This window comes from Haematobia irritans, chromosome 3 (assembly GCF_050003625.1).
Source record: "Haematobia irritans isolate KBUSLIRL chromosome 3, ASM5000362v1, whole genome shotgun sequence".
NCBI classification, from domain to species: Eukaryota; Metazoa; Arthropoda; class Insecta; order Diptera; family Muscidae; genus Haematobia; species Haematobia irritans.
In genome coordinates, this window is record NC_134399.1 from 210,053,228 (window position 1) to 210,074,129 (window position 20,902).

At 26.2% G+C, this 20,902-nt stretch overlaps 2 protein-coding genes across 4 annotated transcripts in view; one reads left to right on the forward strand and one right to left on the reverse strand.

The window, feature by feature from the left end:
- PAPLA1 (Phosphatidic Acid Phospholipase A1) overlaps window positions 1–20,902 on the reverse strand; it is a 187,975-nt gene that overhangs the window by 145,936 nt on the left and 21,137 nt on the right. The window lies entirely within an intron of this gene.
- LOC142231878 (uncharacterized) overlaps window positions 1–20,902 on the forward strand; it is a 121,866-nt gene that overhangs the window by 83,120 nt on the left and 17,844 nt on the right. For all 3 annotated transcript variants that reach the window (XM_075302535.1, XM_075302536.1, XM_075302534.1), the window contains exons 3-5: window positions 2,999–3,216; window positions 3,366–3,518; window positions 10,501–10,630. In XM_075302535.1, the coding sequence (XP_075158650.1) occupies window positions 2,999–3,216; window positions 3,366–3,518; window positions 10,501–10,630 (501 nt within the window). The remainder of the gene's footprint in view (window positions 1–2,998; window positions 3,217–3,365; window positions 3,519–10,500; window positions 10,631–20,902) is intronic.

Consider the following 20,902-nt stretch of genomic DNA (forward strand, 5'->3'; position numbering starts at 1 on the left):
AGAAAATTTTGTCAAAATTTTATTTCTATAGAAATTTTTGTCAAAATTTTATTTCCATATAAAATTTTGGTAAAATTTTATTTCTATAGAAAATTTTGTCAAAATTTTATTTCTATAGAAAATTTTGTCAAAATGTTATTTCTATAGAAAATTTTGTCAAAATTTTATTAATATAGAAATGTTCTCAAATTTTTATTTCTATAGAAACTTTTGTCGAAATTTTATTTCTATAGAAAATTTTCTGAAGATTTTATTTTTATAGAAAATTTTGCAAAAATGTTATTTCTATATAAAATTTTGTGTAAATTTTAATTCTATAGAAATTTTTCTCAAAATTGTATTTCTATAGAAAATTTTGTCTAAAGTTTATTTCTATAGAAAATGTTATCAAAATTTTATTTCTTTTTATTTCTATAGAAATTTTTCTCAAAAATTAAAAATTTTGTCAAAATTATTTTATTTATTTATTTATTTATTTATTTAATCAACCAACGCCCTTCTGGACAACATGTTGATAGAAATTCAATCAATAGAGCTCTAGTATTCCAAATAAAAACTTAACCTTATAATTAAAACGAAACTAAAAAAAACTTAAAATTAAAATCCTAACGCACAACCCTTTATACATAGCAAACAAGAAATTAAAACGCATTGAGTTTGAAATTGTCAGTGAGATGATAAATATTTGCATTATAGAGTAGATAAATAATTTAACAAATTCTTTTTAAATGTAAAAGGAGTAATAGAGAAATTTTTAAGGTGGTGAGGTAGCGAGTTCCATAACACGTACAGAAAACGATCTCTCAAAGACAAGATGGTGAAAATGATCCAACAGCACCTGTGTATTTCTATTCGTATTCAAAAACGTTATTGACTCAATCAAATACAGTGGTGAACCAAATTTCACCACACAGAAGAAAAAATACAAGCATCTCAAGTTTAAAAAGTTGTCAAATGAACAACCCAAAAACTGAAAAGAGTAGAAGTCGGAGTTATCACGCGCATGTGAGCCATAAACGTATCTTAAAATACCATGAAAACAAGAATGTAATTTACGTAAGTTCGATGCATTAGTACCTGAATAAACCTCCAGTCCATACAAAATATTCGGCATGAGTAGGGCCTGAGCTAGTCTGTGTCGTACATCAATCGGTAGAATAACATCAATACTATATAACTTCCTTAGAGTCAGATTCACTTTTGAGCAGACAGAGGAAATATGACCCGTGAAACTCAGTCCGGAATCAATCTCAAATCCTAAACAATAGAAAATTTTGTCAAAATTTTATTTCTAGACAAAATGTTCTCACAAATTTATTTCTAGAGAAAATTTTCTCAAAACTATAGAAAATTTTGTCAAAATTTTATTTCTATAGAAAATTTTCTCAAAATTTTATTTCTATAGAAAATTTTCTCAAAATTTTATTTCTATAGAAAATTTTCTCAAAATGTTATTTCTATAGAAAATTTTGTCAAAATTGTAATTCTATAAACAATTTTGTCAAAATTTTAATTCTATAAACAATTTTGTCAAAATTTTAATTCTATAGAAAATTTTGTCTAAATTTTAATTCTATAGAAAACTTTTCTCAAAAAAATTTTTTTCTATAGAAATTTTTCTCAACATTGTATTTCTATAGAAAATTTTGTCTAAAGTTTATTTCTATAGAAAATTTTCCCAAAAATTTATTTCTATAGAAAATTTTCCCAAAAGTTTATTTCTATGGAAAATTTTCCCAAAATTTTATTTCTATAGAAAATTTTCCCAACATTTTATTTCTATAGAAAATGGTTTCAAAACTTTATTTCTATAGAAAATGTTGTCAAAATATTATTTCTATAGAAAATTTTGTCAAAAACTTAATTCTATAAAAAATTTTGTCAAAATTTTAATTCTATAGAAAATTTTGTCAAAATGTTATTTCTAAAAAATTTTGTCAAAAATTTAATTCTATAGAAAATTTTGTCTAAATTTTAATTCTATTGAAAATTTTGTCTAAATTTCAATTCTGTAGAATTTTTTCTCAAAATTTTTTTTCTATAGAATTTTTTCTCAAAATTGTATTTCCATAGAAAATTTTTGTCTAAACTTTATTTCTATAGAAAGTTTCGTCAACATTTTAGTTGTTTAGAAATTTTTTTCAAAATTTTATTTCTTTAGAAAATTTTTTCAAAATTTTATTTCTTTAGAAAATTTTGTCAAAATTTTGTTTCTATAGAAAACACATTTTATTTGTTTAGAAAACTTTTTCAAAATTTCTATAGAAAATTTTATCAAAATTTTATTTCTAGAGGAAATTTGTGAAGCAGAATTCTAGCAATCTACCTAATTCTACCATCTGTGGCAACCGGGGATACGATAACATTTATGGTTTCGGAAATGTTTAATTAAGTTTTAATATTTTGAAAAAGTCTGACTCAGGTCTCGCGCAGCATTGACTTCTAGTAAGACTAACAGCTGAGTGAAGACACTTCCATGACACGTACCAATATAATACAGAGGATACCTCACGAATTACAACGCAAAACAATAAACTAGAAAATGATCTATGTTTCTATAACACTACCTTGAATATTCATCGTTTAAGGAATAATGAGAAACACGATCTTGGTCACCCTAACATAAAAACATTTAACATTCAAATTAACAAAAGAAGTAGACAATAAAGCAAAAAGAAAGGAAACAACATAAATATTAATGATAATTGAATACAAAATAGTGGTATTAGTTTTTATTAAGGAAATTGTCAAAGACGCAACACAAATCAGTTTTTGATAAATAGCTAAACGTTAGAGAAAAAAAAACAAACACTTCATAAACAAACAAAAAAGCAAACTGCGTAAACAATTATCTTAAAAAAAGAAGAGAAATTTACCATAGACTAACAATCTCTTAGTATTTAATAACTCTTAATCATATTCTCTTCTAATTAAACACATGTTCACACTCTCTCAATCTCTCTGTCTTCTCTTTAATTTACTATGATCAACTATGTAGACATACCAGCCGCATTCAACTTTAATAACACACGCCAGTTTCTTATCGGCTTGAATAGTATTAAAGAGCACGAGGGAGGTGATGCATTCCGGGGTATATCTCATGCCGCTGAATTGGTACCCTATGACAGTGCTGTTTTTATATCGACAGCGACGTTGGCAAATCATACGGATCAAGTGCATGATGCTGCCATAACATTATTGAAAAAGAGAATAAGGGTTTGTACAAAGAAAAAAAAAACTTTAACATTTATAGAAGATGATGTATAATTTGACATATGTTTTTCTAACTATATACTTTACTTTATTATTTTATAAACAAATGCGAAAATCCGTTATAACAACAACAATAATAATAACAAAAACAGCTGTATCTCATTTGGTTTGGTGAACGCGCTCTAAGCGAAAATGAGACTCAAGAAACAGTTGGTGGCATTTTGGGCGAAGTTGCCATACGTTCCGGAGGTGAAGTATTACACATTGTGGGCAATGAAAATTCCCTAGAATTGGAGGGCAGTACGGTAAGTAAAAGATATATAATAATAATTAATTTAAATTCGCATAGAACTAAAATTTAAACAAAATTTTAAAACAATAAAAAAAAAATTATTTGAATGGCACATGTTCCCATAGAAAAAAATCCTTGTAATGGTATCCTAAAAAAGTGACAAACTTCCTGAATCAAAATTTCCACATATTTTCCTCAAGAACAAATTTTAACAAAATTTTTCTAAGAAAAGACAATTTTAACATAATTTTATATAGAAAATAAATTTTAACAAAATTTCATGTAGGAAAAATATTTTTTAACATTTCGTCTGGAAAAGAAAAAACTTCCTACATCAATGACAATTTGACAAAATTTCATGAAAAATATATTTCTATAGAATTTCCTATAGAAAAAGAACATTTAACAATTTTTTTTTTAGAAAAGAAATTATTTTTTTCTTAAAAAAACTTATGAAAAAGTTGTTACAGAAAACGAAATTGTACATGTTTTCCTAAAGCAGAAAATTTTTGACAATTATTTCTCTATGAAATATTTTACATATTTTTTTAAAGAAAAAAAAACGACGTCACAAAATTTCATTTAGAAAAGAAATTAAAAAAAAAAAATATATAGGAAAAAATTTCAACAAAATTTTCTATAGAAAATAAAAATTTCTACAACGAATACAATTTGGCAAAATTTCCTAATAAAAGAAATTTTGGTAAAAATTTCTAAGAAAGGAAATTTTTCCAATATTTCCTTAATAAATGAAATTTTGACAACATTTTCTTAAAAAAATAGGAAAAAAAATTTATAGAAAAGAAATTTTGACAACAATTCGTACAGTAAAGACATTTTGACGAAGTCTAATTTAAGATAAGCAATATTTAAATAAAATTTCCTTAAGAAAAGAAATTTGAACGAAATTTCCTTAGGTATTTTGGCGAACTTTCCTAAGAAAAGAAAATTTGGACAAGTTTTGACAATATTTCCTACACTCAAAAAAAGTTAACTCTCTATTTCACTAAAGCAAATTTAACTTTATTTTAGTTCATGGAATTATTATGTTTGGAGAAAGTTTCGTTTACTCTAATAATTTTTTGTAAACGTTAGTGAAATTAACTAAAAGCGAGGGAAAAAAATATACTCAAATGAAGTATAAAGATTAACTAAATTCGTGTCTTCCGCAAAATAGTTCAGAATTTCTTTAATTTTGTACATTTTACCAAAATTTTGTCCATCGTAAACTTCGTATGTCACTAAAGACATTCTTGCAATTTTTAACTCCAAGTTTTTCCTTCAAACTATAAAATTTTCTTTAATAATTAAAAAAAAAAATAATTATGTCTAATAAATTTTCTTGATTTTGTCGAAAAATATTTACTTATTTTTATGACATCGGCGTGATGCCAACGTTTGTAATACTGTTTAGTTAAAATTTTCTACAAATATTCAAAATTTTCTAAAATTAACCGAAAGTTTTCTTCCTGATGGGTTCACTGTTTTTTCAGTGTATGGCAAAGAAATTTGACAAATCGTGCACAAAAAGAAATAAAAAAAATTAATAAAGTTCCTAAGAAATTGGACAATTTGTAAGAAAACAATGATTTTAAAAGTCCTTTCAAATAAAATGTGGAAAACTTCCAAAAACTTATGCACTAAAGGAAATTTTGAAAACAAAAAAATTTTGATTGATTTTGATACAATTCCCTATAAAATTTTCTTGATCGGGGACAGTTCAATCTGTTTTGATTGAACTGTCCTCGAAGGAAAGACATTTTGACCAAATTTCTTCTAGCAAAGAAATTTTTGACAAAATGAAGTCCAAACAAATGTAATGTGGATAAAATTTCCCATAAAATTGTCTTGTTTGAGGGCAAGCCAAGGAAAGAAATTTTGACACCACATCAAAGGGCAAAGAAATGTTTACAATTTATGCAAAATAATAATATAATAAAAAAATATTTTTTAAATATATATCAAAGAAGTTTTCTAAGAAATTTAGAAAAATATCCAAAGACAATTCAACAAAAAAATTAAAACATTTGCTATAGAAACAAATTTTGACAAAATTTTCTTTAATAATGAAATTTTGACAAAATTTCTTACATAAAAAAATTGGAAAATTTTGACAAAAATTTAAAAAAGAACATTTGAAAAAAATCCATGGCAAATTCTGTGAAAATTTTCTATATGAAAGAAATTTTGACAATATTTCCTATAGTAAAGGAAATTGGACTTTCTTGCAGGGAACGCCAAAGAGAGGAATTTGGACAACATTTCATAGGGCAAAGAAATTTTGACAAATTGCGCACAAAAAGAAAGTTAAAAATCCAAAATCAAATTTTCCAAAGAAAAAATTTCCTATAAAAATGCAATTTTTACCAAATTTGCTATAAAAAAAGAAATGTTGACAAAATTTTGGTATGAAAAGAAATTATGACAAAATTTCATATCAAAACGAATTTTGACAAAATTTCATATAGCAAAGAAATTTTGACAAAAAAAAAAAAAAAACTATTTGAAAAAACAACCTATAGCAAATTTTGAAATATTTATACCCTGCGCCACACTGTGGAACAGGGTATTATAAGTTAGTGCATATGTTTGTAACACCCAGAAGGAGACGAGATAGACACATGGTGTCTTTGGCAATAATGCTCAGGGTGGGTCCGTCCGTCTGTCTGTGAACACATTTTTGTGATCAAAGTCTAGGTCGCAATTTAAGTCCAATGGCCTTCAAATTTGGCACATGTTCCTAATTTGGGTCACAATGGAACCCTATTGATTTTGGAAGAAAACGGTTCAGATTTAGATATAGCTCCCATATATATCTTTCGCCCGATATGGACTTATATGGCCCCAGAAGCCAGATTTTTGGCCGAATTTGGTTGAAATTTTGCACTAGGAGTACAATTAGTAGTACAGTAAAGTGCGCAAAATTTGATTGAAATCGTTTCAGATTTAGATATAGCTCCCATATATATCTTTCGCCCGATATGGACTAATATGGTCCTAAAAGCCAGAGTTTTGGCCCAATTTGGTTGAAATTTTGCACAAGGAGTAGATTTAGCATTGTAGCTATGCGTGCCAAATTTGGTTGAAATCGATTCAGATTTAGATATAGCTCCCATATATATCTTTCGCCCGATATGGACTAATATGGTCCTAGAAGCCAGAGTTTTGGCCCAATTTGTTTGAAATTTTGCACTAGGAGTACAATTATTAGTGAAGTTAAGTGTGCAAAATTTTATTGAAATCGGTTCAGATTTAGATATAGCTCCCATATATAGCTTTCGCCCGAAATTTTGCACAGGGAGTAGAATTAACATTGTAGCTATGCGTGCCAAATTTGGTTGAAATCGGTTCAGATTTAAATATATCTCCCATATATAGCTTTCGCCCGATTTACCCTCGTATGACCACAGAGGCCAATTTTTAACTCCGATTTAGTTAAAATTTTGCACAGGGAGTAGAATTAGCATTGTTGCTATGCGTGCCAAATTTGGTTGAAATCGGTTCAGATTTAGATATAGCTCCCATATATATGTTTTTCTGATTTCGACAAAAATGGCCAAAATACCAACATTTTCCTTGTAAAATCGCCACTGCTTAGTCGAAAAGTTGTAAAAATGACTCTAATTTTCCTAAACTTCTAATACATATATATATATATATATATATATATATATATATATATATATATATATATATATATATATATATATATATATATATATATATATATATATATATATATATATATATATATATATATATATATATATATATATATATATATATATATATATATATATATCGAGCGATAAATCATAAATAAACTTTTGCGAAGTTTCCTTAAAATTGCTTCAGATTTAAATGTTTCCCATATTTTTTTTACTAACATTGTGTTCTACCCTAGTGCATTAGCCGACTTAAATTTTGAGTCTATAGATTTTGTAGAAGTCTATCAAATTCTGTCCAAATCGAGTGATATTTAAATATATGTATTTGGGACAAACCCTTATATATAGCCCCCAACACATTTGACGGATGTGATATGGTATCGAAAATTTAGATCTACAAAGTGGTGCAGGGTATAATATAGTCGGCCCCGCCCGACTTTAGACTTTCCTTACTTGTTTTTAAAGAAATTTTGAAAAAAAAAAAAGATTTTTAAAGTGCATACAAATAAAATTTGGAATTGTCTTGTTCGGGGGCAAGCAAATCCATTTTGACAAAATTTCCTGTTTTGACAAAATGATTTTGATAAAATGATTGTGATAAAATTTCCTATAAAATTGTCTTGATCGAGGACAATCCAATCTATTTTAAACGAAATTGTTAGAGGAAAGACAATATTGACTAAATTTCTTATAGCAATTAAATTTTTGGCAAAATGAAGTCCATACAAGTGAAATGTTGATAAAACTTCCTATAGAATTGTCTGGTTCGAGGACAAGCCAAGGAAAGGAATTTTGACAACATTTCATAGGGAAAAGAAATTTTGATAAATTGTGCACAAAAAAGAATGGATTTTTTTAATCAAAGAAATTTCCTAGGAAATTTGGAAAATTTTTCAAAAACAAAATTTTCTGTAAAAATTATATCATTGCTTCCCAGCAAAAAAGCGTCGCCATAAAAGTAGTGAAAATTTTCTTTTTGGATCTGGAAGTGGTGCAAAATTGGCCCAGAAGCGATGAGTTTAACATGGTCATAGGATGGATGTCCACCATTTCAACAGCCGTTGCACCGAATATGCATCAGTTTTTTAGGTGTGATCCAAATTCAGTGTTTTGGACGTGAATTAAAAAATTTTGCGATATTTTGATAAATAAATAATTTTTATTTTTTTAAATGATTTTTAATGCATTTTAATGCTTGCCTGAAACACATGACTTTTTTGGAAGTAATTTTAAAGTTGTGCCTTTGGAAGTATTTCCAATTTTTTTCATTCGAGGACAGACAAAAAAAATGCTTTTGATGCCTTTGGAAGTATTTCCAAATTTTTTCGTTCGAGGACAGACAAAAAAAAATGCTTTTGATGCTATCCTAAAAAAGTGACAAACTTCCTGAAACAAAATTTCCATATATTTTCCTCAAGAAAAAATGTTAACAAAATTTTTCTAAGAAAAGACAAATTTAACACAATTTTATATAGAAAATGAACTAAATTTCATGTTGAATTTTATTTTTAAACATTTTATATAGAAAAGAAATTTTGACAAAAATTCCTACAGCAAAGACAATTTGATAAAATTTCATGAAAAAGGTATTTCTATAAAATTTCCTATATAAAACGAATTTTAACGTGAATTAAAAAATTTTGCTATATTTTGATAAATAAATAATTTTTATTTTTTTTTAATGATTTTTAATGCATTTTAATGCTTGCCTGAAACACATGACATTTTTGGAAGTAATTTTAAAGTTGTGCCTTTGGAAGTATTTCCAAATTTTTTCGTTCGAGGACAGTCCTTAGTTTTTCCATCTACACATGGGCTAATGCCATATGTGTACATACCCTCTGTTTCTTGTGCTATTATATTTCCAATCTGAGGAATGATGACAAAATGGTAATATGAACTAAAATTGAAAGTAAAAAAAAAAACAATTTACTCAGCTTCAGTTATGATATTGCATGGCGAACTTTTCGTCAAACTGTCGTTGGACTGTCTGTTACACTGTGATGTCTTCAGATTGGAATGGAATGAAGAAGCAAAAAACAACGAAACAAAACAACAATCATGCATTTTCTTCTAAGTGAACGGAATGTTGTCAAAGCGAGAAATGCTTGATATCAAGTGATTTTTTTCTATTTTACGCATAACAAATGCAAACAATTCAACATCAATATTTTGAAATGATTGTGGAAATAGCAATGAACGCAAAGTAGACAAGATATTATGCGGCATATTGTAATGGAAATTAGGAATTGTGTAATTTGAAAATGTGGTATGTCAGTAATAAAGAATTAAAAAAAATCTGTTTAAATTATTTATGTAATCAATACTCGATAATCTCGACCCATTATGATATGGAATCAGATAATGCCAAAAAAATGTGGATTTTTTTTAATAAAAAAAAAAATTCATAATTTTTTATCCATAAAATTTTTATAGCAATAATAATAAAAAATCATTAGATTTTCTATGGCAAAAATTCCTATTAAAAATTTAATTGTATCAATTAATTGTTAAATTGAAAAAGTTTTCAATGGAATTTTTTTAAAAATTAAAAAAAAAAATCCATAATTTTTTAGCCATAACATTTTTATAGCAAAAAATACAAAAAAAAACTATTTATTTTCTATTGGATACAAAAAAAAACTTTAAATTTTCTATGGCAAAAATTCCTATTAAAAATTTAATTGTATCAATTAATTGTTTAATTGAAAAAGTTTTCAATGGATTTTTTTTAAAGTAAAAAAATCCATAATTTTTTAGCCATAACATTTTTATAGCAAAAAATACAAAAAAAAACGTTAAATTTTCTATGGCAAAAATTCATATAAAAAAGTTAATTGTATCAATTAATTTTTTAATTGAAAAAGTTTTCAAATTCAATCAACATTTTTTATATTTATTTTTTGGGTGGGATATATTCAGAAGAAATTTAACCCTGGACAGTCATCCTTCGTCAAAATGACGACGCGTAATTTCATTTTCGATTTAAAATGCATTTTAGTCGTTTGGGAAATCATAAATTTAAGTTATACTAATTCAACCATTTTACGAATTTTTGTTTTATACTAATTAAAAACAAATTGAATAAGAAAATAAACTCAATTTTGGTTCTCATTTTTGCTTACGATGTAAATTATAGCGTCTTGAAATAAGCCGTAGTCAAAATGACGAAGGATGACGTTAGTGTATAAAAAATAAGGATGACTTTCCAGGGTTAAGATTTTAATTCTTTTGATTACAAGTTTTTTTTATAATTTTTTTTTTTTTGCAAATTTTCTAAAAAAAATAATAGAACTTTCTTAAACATTCACTTCTCTTATTTTACAGCTCACCATTGTAGCAGATGCTTTAAGAGGTTCCCAAGAATTGGATGTACCCGTTGATACTACCTTATCTAGTTTACATGTGAAAATTGATAAACTCATGAGAAGGGCGGTATTGGAAACGCCCAATGGCGGTTAGTTATGATCACATCTAAATTTATTTATTATATATGTTTATATTTACAATTTTATGTCTGTGCACAATTTTTTTTTTTATTACAATTTTATATGTTTTTCCTCATATCATATGATCATCACAAGCATATACAGATATGAATAAAAGTTTAATGTAATATGTTCCTGGATTCTTTTTTCGGGAAAATAGTACATTATCGCATTCATTCAAATGAATATGTTTGTTGGTGTCATATATCTTTTCTGTGTGTTTTCTTCTCAAAATCTTTTTTGCTTTTTTTCTATCTATATGTGTATTTTTTTAACTTAAAGTTAAGAATTTTTTTGTTTAAATTTTTACTAACAATTGGTAAATTGATACACACCCCAATACCTTTAATATTATTAAGGGTTTATATATTAATTATAGAGCTTTAAATGTTAAAAAATCTACTAATAATAATGGGAAATTAAAAAAAAAACTGGGAAAGATTTTTTTACAGAAAATTTTGCTTTTACAACTACTTTTGAAATTTTTTAAAATAAAATTTTCTAGAATATTTTTGTATTTTCCTACAACATATTAAAGTAACTTCGATTGAAAAAAAAAAATTGAGTAAATCAAATTAATTTAAAATATATTAAATTTAACAAAATCAAATAATATTTAACCACTTTAATCCTGTCAATGGCGTTTACAAATTGTAATATCCCTGTGTCGTATAAATAATATTAATTCCATTGTTAGTACTAATACAACATGGTGTCCCATATTTTGTTAATGGTTTCAGTGTTGTATACGTTACATTAATTCTATTTAAAATCCCTTCTAAAACGAAACGAATTCTAAAAGCATTTTGGATTGTCAAATATCGACATTAAATTGTATATATGAAAATCAAAGGAAGGTTAAATCTACTTTCATATTTTTAAACTTAAAAAATTTTCCATTAGACCAGTGAAACTGTTTTTTTTTTTACTTTTAGACTACGGTTGATAAAATAAATCAAATTTAAGTAAATTGAATTAAATTGGTTTAAATTCAAATTGAGAAAATCAAATTAATTTAAAATATATTAAATTCAACCACTGTAATCCCGTCAATGGCAATTTGTAAATTGCAATATCCCTATGTCGTATAAATAATATTGATTTTTATTATTAGTACTAATACGACATAAGTTAATGGTTTCAGTGAGGTATGCGTTAGAAATTAATACTTCAATTTGAAATCCCTTAGAAAGTATTATGAATTGTCAAATTTCGAGATTAAATTCTATATTTGGAAACCAAAAGAAGACTAAAGTTAATACCAATAAAAATTCCATTAGACCAGAGAAACTACTTTACATCAATAATTTTTGTTGTAAATAAATTAACTAAAAAAGAGAAAAAAATATACAGAAATAAAATAAATCCATTTTCATAAAATAAAATGTTGACAAAATTTTCTGTAGAAATAAAATTTTGACAAATTTTCTATAGAACTAAAAATTTGACAAAACAAAATAAAATTTTGATAAAATTTTTCTATTTTTTTCTAGAAATAAAATTTTGACATTTTCTATAAAAATAAAAGTCTTGACAAAACTTGCTATAGAAATTCAATTTTAATAAAATTTTTCTAGAGAAATAATATTTTGACAAAATTTTCTATAGAAATAAAATTTTGACAAAATTTTCTATAGAAATAAAATTTTGACAAAATTTTCTACAGACAAAATTTTCTATATAAATATAATTTTGACAAAAAATATATTTCTATAGAAATTTGACAAAATTTTCTATAGAAATACAATTTTGATAAAATTTTTTGTAAATTAAAATTTTAACAAAATTTTCTATAGAAATAAAATTTTGACAAAATTTTCTATAGAAATAAAATTTTGACAAAATTTTCAATAGAAATAAAATTTTGACAAAATTTTCTATAGAAATAATATTTTGACAAAATTTTCTATAGAAATAAAATTTTGACAAAATTTTCTATAGGTCAAAATAAAAATTGATCAAAATTTTGACAAAATTTTCTATAGAAAAAAAAATTGACAAAATTTTCTATAGAAAAAAAAATTGACAAAATTTTCTATAGAAATAACATTTTGACAAAATGTTCTATAGAAATAAAATGTTGACAAAATTTTCTATTGAAATAAAATTTTGACAAAATTTTTTATTGAAATATAATTTTGACAAAACAAAATACAATTTTTATAAAATTTTTTGTAAATTAAAATTTTGAAAAATAAAGTTTTAAAATATAATTTTGACAAAATTTTCTATAGAAATAAAATTTTGACAAAACAAAAAACAATTTTGATAATTTTTTTTTTTGTAAACTAAAATTTTGACAAAATTTTCTATAGAAATAAAATTTTGACAAAATTTTCTATAGAAATAAAATTTTGACAAAATTTTCTATAGAAATAAAATTTTCCAAAATTTTCTATAGAAATAAAATTTTGACATAATTTTCTATAGAAATAAAATTTTGACAAAATTTTCTATAGCAATAAAATTTTGCCAAAATGTTCTATAGAAATAAAATTTTGACAAAATTGTCTAAAGTAATAAAATTTTGACAAGATTTTCTATAGAAATATAATTTTCACAAAATTTTCTATAGAAATATAATTTTGACAAAATTTTCTATAGAAATAAAATTTTGATATATAAAATTTTCTATGGAAATAAAGTTTTGAAAAAAATTTCTATAGAAATAAAATTTTGAGAAAATTTTCTATAGAAATAAAATATTGACAACATTTTCTATAGAAATAAAATTTTGACAAAATTTTCTATAGAAATAAAATTTTGACAAACTGTTCTATAGACATAAAATTTTGACCAAATTTTCTATAGAAACAAAATTTTGCCAAAATTTTCTACAGAAATAAAATTTTGACAAAATTTTCTATAGAAATAAAATTTTGACAAAATTTTCTATAAATTTTGACAAAATTTTCTATAGGTCAAAATAAAAATTGATCAAAATTTTGACAAAATTTTCTATAGAAATAAAATTTTGATCAAAATTTTCTATAGAAAAAAAAAATTGACAAAATTTTCTATAGAAATAAAATAAAATTTTGACAAAATTTTCTATAGAAATAAAATTTTCCAAAATTTTCTATAGAAATAAAATTTTGACATAATTTTCTATAGAAATAAAATTTTTACAAAATTTTCTATAGCAATAAAATTTTGCCAAAATTTTCTATAGAAATAAAATTTTGACAAAATTGTCTAAAGTAATAAAATTTTGACAAGATTTTCTATAGAAATATAATTTTCACAAAATTTTCTATAGAAATATAATTTTGACACAATTTTCTATAGAAATAAAATTTTGATATATAAAATTTTCTATGGAAATAAAGTTTTGAAAAAATTTTCTATAGAAATAAAATATTGACAACATTTTCTATAGAAATAGAATTTTGACAAAATTTTCTATAGAAATAAAATTTTGACAAACTGTTCTATAGAAATAAAGTTTTGACCAAATTTTCTATAGAAACAAAATTTTGCCAAAAATTTCTACAGAAATAAAATTTTGACAAAATTTTCTATAGAAATAAAATTTTGACAAAATTTTCTATAGAAATACAATTTTGACAAAATTTTCTATAAATTTTGACAAAATTTTCTATAGGTCAAAATAAAAATTGATCAAAATTTTGACAAAATTTTCTATAGAAATAAAATTTTGATCAAAATTTTCTATAGAAAAAAAAATTGACAAAATTTTCTATAGAAATAACATTTTGACAAAATGTTCTATAGAAATAACATTTTGACAAAATTTTCTATTGAAATAAAATTTTGACAAAATTTTTTATTGAAATATAATTTTGACAAAACAAAATACAATTTTGATAAAATTTTTTGTAAATTAAAATTTTGAAAAAAAATTTCTATGGAAATAAAGTTTTGAAATATAATTTTGACAAAATTTTCTATACAAATAAAATTTTAACAAAACAAAAAACAATTTTGATAATTTTTTTCTGTAAATTAAAATTTTGACAACATTTTCTATAGAAATAAAATTTTGATAAAATTTTCTATAGAAATAAAATTTTGAAAAAATTTTCAATAGAAATAAAATTTTGAATAAATTTTCTAAAGAAATAACATTTTGAAAAAATTTTCTACATTTTGACAAAATTGTCTATAGAAATAAAATTTTGACAAAATTTTCTATAGAAATAAAATTTTGGCAAAATTTTCTATAGAAATAAAATTTTGAGAAAATTCTCTATAGAAATAAAATTTTGACAAAATTTTCTATAGAAATAACATTTTTGTAAAATTTTCTATAAAAATAAAATGTTGATCAAAATTTTCTGTAGAAATAAAATTTTGATCAAAGTTTTCTATAGAAATAAAATTTTGAAAAAAAAAATTCTATAGAAATAAAATGTTGATTAAAATTTTCTATAGAAATAAAATTTTGATCAAAATTTTCTATAGAATTAACATTTTTACAAAATTTTCACCGTACTTGTTTTTGTCATAAGGGCGTTTGTAATATAGATAAGTTAAAAAATTCTATAATTAACCTAATGGTGGGTTCAGTTTTTTTGAGTGTATGTACACGGATAGTATTAATTGCAAATTAAAAAAAAAAAATACATTGTAAATAGATACTGGTTCAAAGTAAGCGCCTCCTTTTACATTGATATTACTTATACGACATGACATTCCAATGGATATCGGCGTTGTATACGTTATATTTAAATAAAAACAATTATACACACACAAAAATATTTTTTGTCTTCAACGACGAAATTAATTGATCCAATTAATTTTTAATTGAAATGTCTTCATTCACAGAAATTAAATTAAAAGTCAATTTAAAAATGAAATGATCCAATTAAAAAATTAATTGATACTATTAATTTTTGTGATTGATTTTTGTTTCAATTAAAAAATTTGTTGGATCAATTAAATTTTTAATTGAATATTTTTTTAAAACTCAATTAAGACTTTAATTGGAACAATTTTCGTAAATTTTTTTTTCTGTGTACGACATAAAGTGCTTTCAGCGTTACATTGTTGACAAATACAAAATTACGAAATCATATACTTTCAAACAAAACTAATTTTTGTTTTCTTGTATAACAACAAAACAAGAAAACAAAAATTAGTTTTGTTGTCAATCACGAAATTAATTGATGCAAGTACTACACAAATGATAGTATCAATCGCCAACATCAATTAAAATATTAATTTATAATGTTAATGTTTGTGATTGATACCAGGTATTGATTAAACCATTTGTTGAAGCAATTAAATTTTTAACTGATTTTTTTTTTTTTAATTTTAAACATTTCAAAATTTTTAAAAATATTGTGTGTTCTTTTATTAATTTGATTTAGTTAATTTATAATTTATTTGTTCTTAAATTATGTAAAAAAATGTAGTTTTTAAGTTTTGACGTATAAGCAATAGCAATTCCATTAATATTGCTTATACGACATCAAGAACGATATAAAGCAATTTGTATTACTATAGTAAACGATATATTAATTTTAATTAAAATCGCTTATACGATCCCAAGTGCTTTTCAGCACAGCTTTTTTATACTAAAAATAATACAATAAAATCAAGATTTAGTTCAAATCATGCACGGCCAAAAGGATCGAGATCAATTGTGGAATTAATTTGTTTTATTTTAAAAAATGTTCATTTATATAAATTAACCAATGAAACTTTTTTCATATAAACGTTCCTCCAAAATTTCGCAGTAATATTCTTAATTTGGTATTGAAGGTTCCAATTAAGTTTTTTCTTTGATATTTTCTTGAAATTATACTTATTTTTTTTTAAATTTGTAAAAAAAATGTACTTTTAAAGTTTTGACGTATAATTAATAGTAATTCCATTGATATTACTCATACGACATCAAGAACGATATAAAGCAATTGATATTACTATGGTATACGCTATATTAATTTGAATTAAAATCGCTTATACGATCCCAAGAGCCTTTTAGCACAACTTTTTTATACCAAAAAATTTACAATAATTTCGAATCAATTTGTTTTAGTTTAAAAAAATTTTCATTTGTATAAATTGACCAGTGAATTTTTTCCATATATATCTAAACGTTCTTCATAAATGAAAATAAAAATTAAAAAAAGTGGTTTCCTTGAAAAATAAGTCAAATTAAGCTTTCGTTTTGATATTTTCCCGAAATTCAACTTTTCCCCAAAACCAAACCCAATATAAACAACTTGTAAATATTTCCTTAAATTTCCCCCTGAATTAAACGAACCCAGTTTTCTTTTTAAATTTTCTAACGAAAATAATTTTTTGTAAGTATTTAACAAAACTAAAGTAATTCCTAAAACCCTAGTATATCTATGTAGTACAAAACAAAAAACAAAATAAAAAAAATTTTGTGTATATCCTTACATAAAAATATATATTATATATGTTAAGATAAAATTATAATTATTATACAATCAATAACTATGTATAAACATTTAACTTAAGGCAATTTACAACGAAATGACAATAGCATTAATAAAAAAAAAAAAAACAAATAAATTTAATAATTTTTGTGTGTGTGTTTTTTTGTCTAAATTATCTTTTTGTGTGTACTATATTTTCTACTGTCTAATGTCCCAAATTGATTGATACTGCAAATAAAAAAAAAAAATTATAAAAAAGCACCTGCAGCAAAGGAAATGCACTATTTAATCTTATTTAAAGTAAGTATCACACATACTCTATGTCTTTGTATTTTGTCCATATCAAATTTTATAACTAAAATTAAAATTTAAAAACAAAAAAATCTTATGTACAGCACCAAATTATTCCTAACCCAGACAATTGCACCCAATATCACAACATTACGCCTGTTTTCTTTTAGGACTCTGTGCAACATTTGTATAAGGTATCCAGAATATAGATTATATATATTATTTACATGATCCGTTTCTCTCCGCGAAAACAAAGTTTAATTTTCTGAAATTTTTTTAAGAGTCAATTCGAAATTTACTTTCCCTCTATTCCCAGTCAAATGCATTCAAATCGTTGGATTGACTTTGGCAAAAGAAAAGTGATATGTACCAATGACAAAGTCGACTATCAAAAACCTTTTTTTGGGAGGTTCGAGTATAATTCACATTGGATTTAGTGAATTATACGAATTTCTTCTGATAATTGGTTGTTAGTTTCGCTACGGGGAACTACGGTACGTTGACATGTTAGGTAGGGCAGAGATTCCCTTAATGTCATGCTGCATCTATTGCTTTTAGACATTTTGGCCAAACAGTCAACTGCAACAACAGCTGTGCTGTTGCGCGAGCTATCGCTGCGGTCGAAAAAATGTACGGTCACCTCAAAATAATGCCAGATGTGCCTAACCACTTTTCGACAAAAAGTTTGGAACTCTAATTCCCAACAGTGAGGCATGGTGTAACCAAACCCCAGGGAATAAACGATATATAGATTTCTACACTGATGGCTCCAAATTGGATGGACAAGTGGGTTCTAAAGTAGAGGTGTGCGCGTGACACGATTCACGCGTGAATCACGTGAGTCGTGAACAAAATCCAAAGGAACTCCGGGGAATAAACGACGACACAGATGGCTGCAAATTGGATGGACAAGTGGGTTTCGGAGTATATGTAAGTAGAGATGTAGAGATATGCGTGAATCACGTGAGTCGTGAACAAAATCCAAAGCAACTCTCTTGAATGTGCGTGAATGACACTAAAATAAATATGTCGTGCGTGAGCGTGTGTGAGAGATAAAATCGGTTCGTGAATTTGCGTGACTAAAATTTTTGTAAAATCACGCTCATGAAAAAAAAATCAAGATTTAATTCATACTCGTATATTAGCTGAAATTAATTTAGCTCTCGAACTATATTCTATTTTTGAATTTTGTTACCTCTGCTGATTACCATTTGGAAAATGTCGTGAATAACGTGAATTGTCGTGAATCGTTCGTGACCGTGAGTCTTTAAAATTAGTTCGTCCGTGAGTACTGGTTTTCTTTTCGTGAATGTGCGTGAGTGGGATTGGCTTGCACACGTATCGTGCGTGAATAAATTAATTTAGCTCTCGTGCGTGAGTGCGAGTGAAATTTCAGTCTCGCGCATACCTCTATTCTAAAGATCTGGAAATTCGAATACCGAAAAGATTACCTAATCACTGTAGTGTTTTTCAGGCTGAAATATTAGCAATAAGAGAGGTGGTGAATTGGCTGAGAAGTAATGTTCCAATAAATATTGGCATTAATAACATACTCAGCCGGTCAACCTGCAATAAAATCCTTAGAATCTGGGTTCCTTAACTTAAAAACGGCCATCGACTGTCGCAAATCTCTCAACGAGATGGCTGATCAGTAGAATATTCACCTAATATGGCCAAAGGAACATACCGGGGAACAAAGAACGGCTGCGATCTCAATATAATCGATAAAAATTATTCCATGTGCATCCCAAAAAACAGAGGTCATTACTTTGCCAGCGGACTTTTGAGTCTTTCCACGTTTCGGAGACGGTTCACCGATCGCTGTCCACTCAGCCGACTGTCGATTGAACTCAGGAGTGTAGTGATGGAGCCATGTTTCATCCATTGTCACATATCGACGGAAAAACTCGGGTGTATTACGAGTTAACAGCTGCAAACACGGCTCAGAATCATCTACAGGTTATTGGTTTTAGTCAAATGTGAGCTCTCGCGGCTCCCATTTTGCTCAGAGCTTCCGCGTATCCAAATACTGATGAATGATATGACCAACACGTTCCTTTGATATCTTTAAGGCCTCTGCTATCTCGATCAACTTCATTTTACGGTCATTCAAAATCATTTCGTGGATTGTTTTTTTATGTTTCCGTCGGTAACCACCTCTTTCGGACGTCCACTGCGTTCACCGTCCTCCGTGCTCATTTCACCACGCTTGAATTTTGCATACCAATCAATTATTGTTGATTTCCCTGGGGCAGAGTCCGGAAACTCGTTATCAAGCCAAGTTTTTGCTTCCACCGTATTTTTTTCGCTTCAGAAAACAGTATTTTATCAAAACACGAAATTCCTTTTTTTCCATTTTTTTTCACAATAACAAAAGTTGCTTCACAAAAGATGCACTATTTCACAAACTAATTGACTTACAGACGTCAAATTTTGACACGAATCACCTCTTGTGTGAGTGTCCTGCATTTTGTGTAAGGCGTAAGCGAATTTTAGGGGCATATAGCTTTAGATTACTGGCGGACCTGGAAAACGTTAACTTAAGCAGTCTGTTAATGTTTTTGGAACAATCTGGTTGGTTCAACAAAAGAAAATAATAGATAAGGTTCAGTGGTTAAAACTAGAAGTGTCCATATGTAATAGCTACTTTTAGTTAAATGTGGTATCACATGGGACTGAATAGTCAAAGTGAGCCAAATGCACAAATTGGTCAACATCGCTCCATAATTATATATAGCCGCCATATAAACCGATCAGCAGATTTGACCTCCGGAGTTTCTTGGTTTTCCAAGAAACTCATCTGATTCAGTTCAAATTTGGAACGTGGTTTTAATATCTGGCCTCAAACACCCATGCAAAAATTGGTCCACATCGGTCCATAATTATATATAGCCCCCATATAAACCGATCAGCAGATTTGACCTCCGGAGGCCAAAATTCATCTGATTCAGTTGATATTTGGTACGTGGTGTTAATATATGGCCTCAATACCCATGCAATAATTGGTCTAAATCGTTCAATAATTATATATAGGCCCCATATAAACCGATCCCCATATTTGACCTCCGGAGCCCCTTGGAAGAGCAAAATTCATCCGATTCGGTTGAAATTTGGTACGTGATGTTAATATATGGCCTCAAACACCCATGCAAAAATTGATCGAAATCGGTCCATACTTATATATAGGCCCCATATAAACCGATCCCCAGATTTCACCTCCGGAGCCCCTTGGAAGCCGAAAATTCATCCGATACGGTTGAAATTTGGTATGTGATGTTAGTATATTGTATCCAACAACCATGCAGGAATTGGTTCATATCAGTCCATAATTATATATAGTTCCCATATAAACCGATCCCCAGATTTGACCTCCGGTGTCTTATGGAGAAGCAAAATTCATCCGATCTGTTTGAGATTTGGTATGTGATGTTAGTATATGATATTTAACAACCATGCTAAAAGTGTCCATATCAGTCCATAATCATATGTAGCCCCCACATAAACCGATCCCGAGATTTGGTTTTGGAGCCTCTTGGAGGAGATGATTTCATCCGAGTCAGTTGAAATTTGGTACATTGT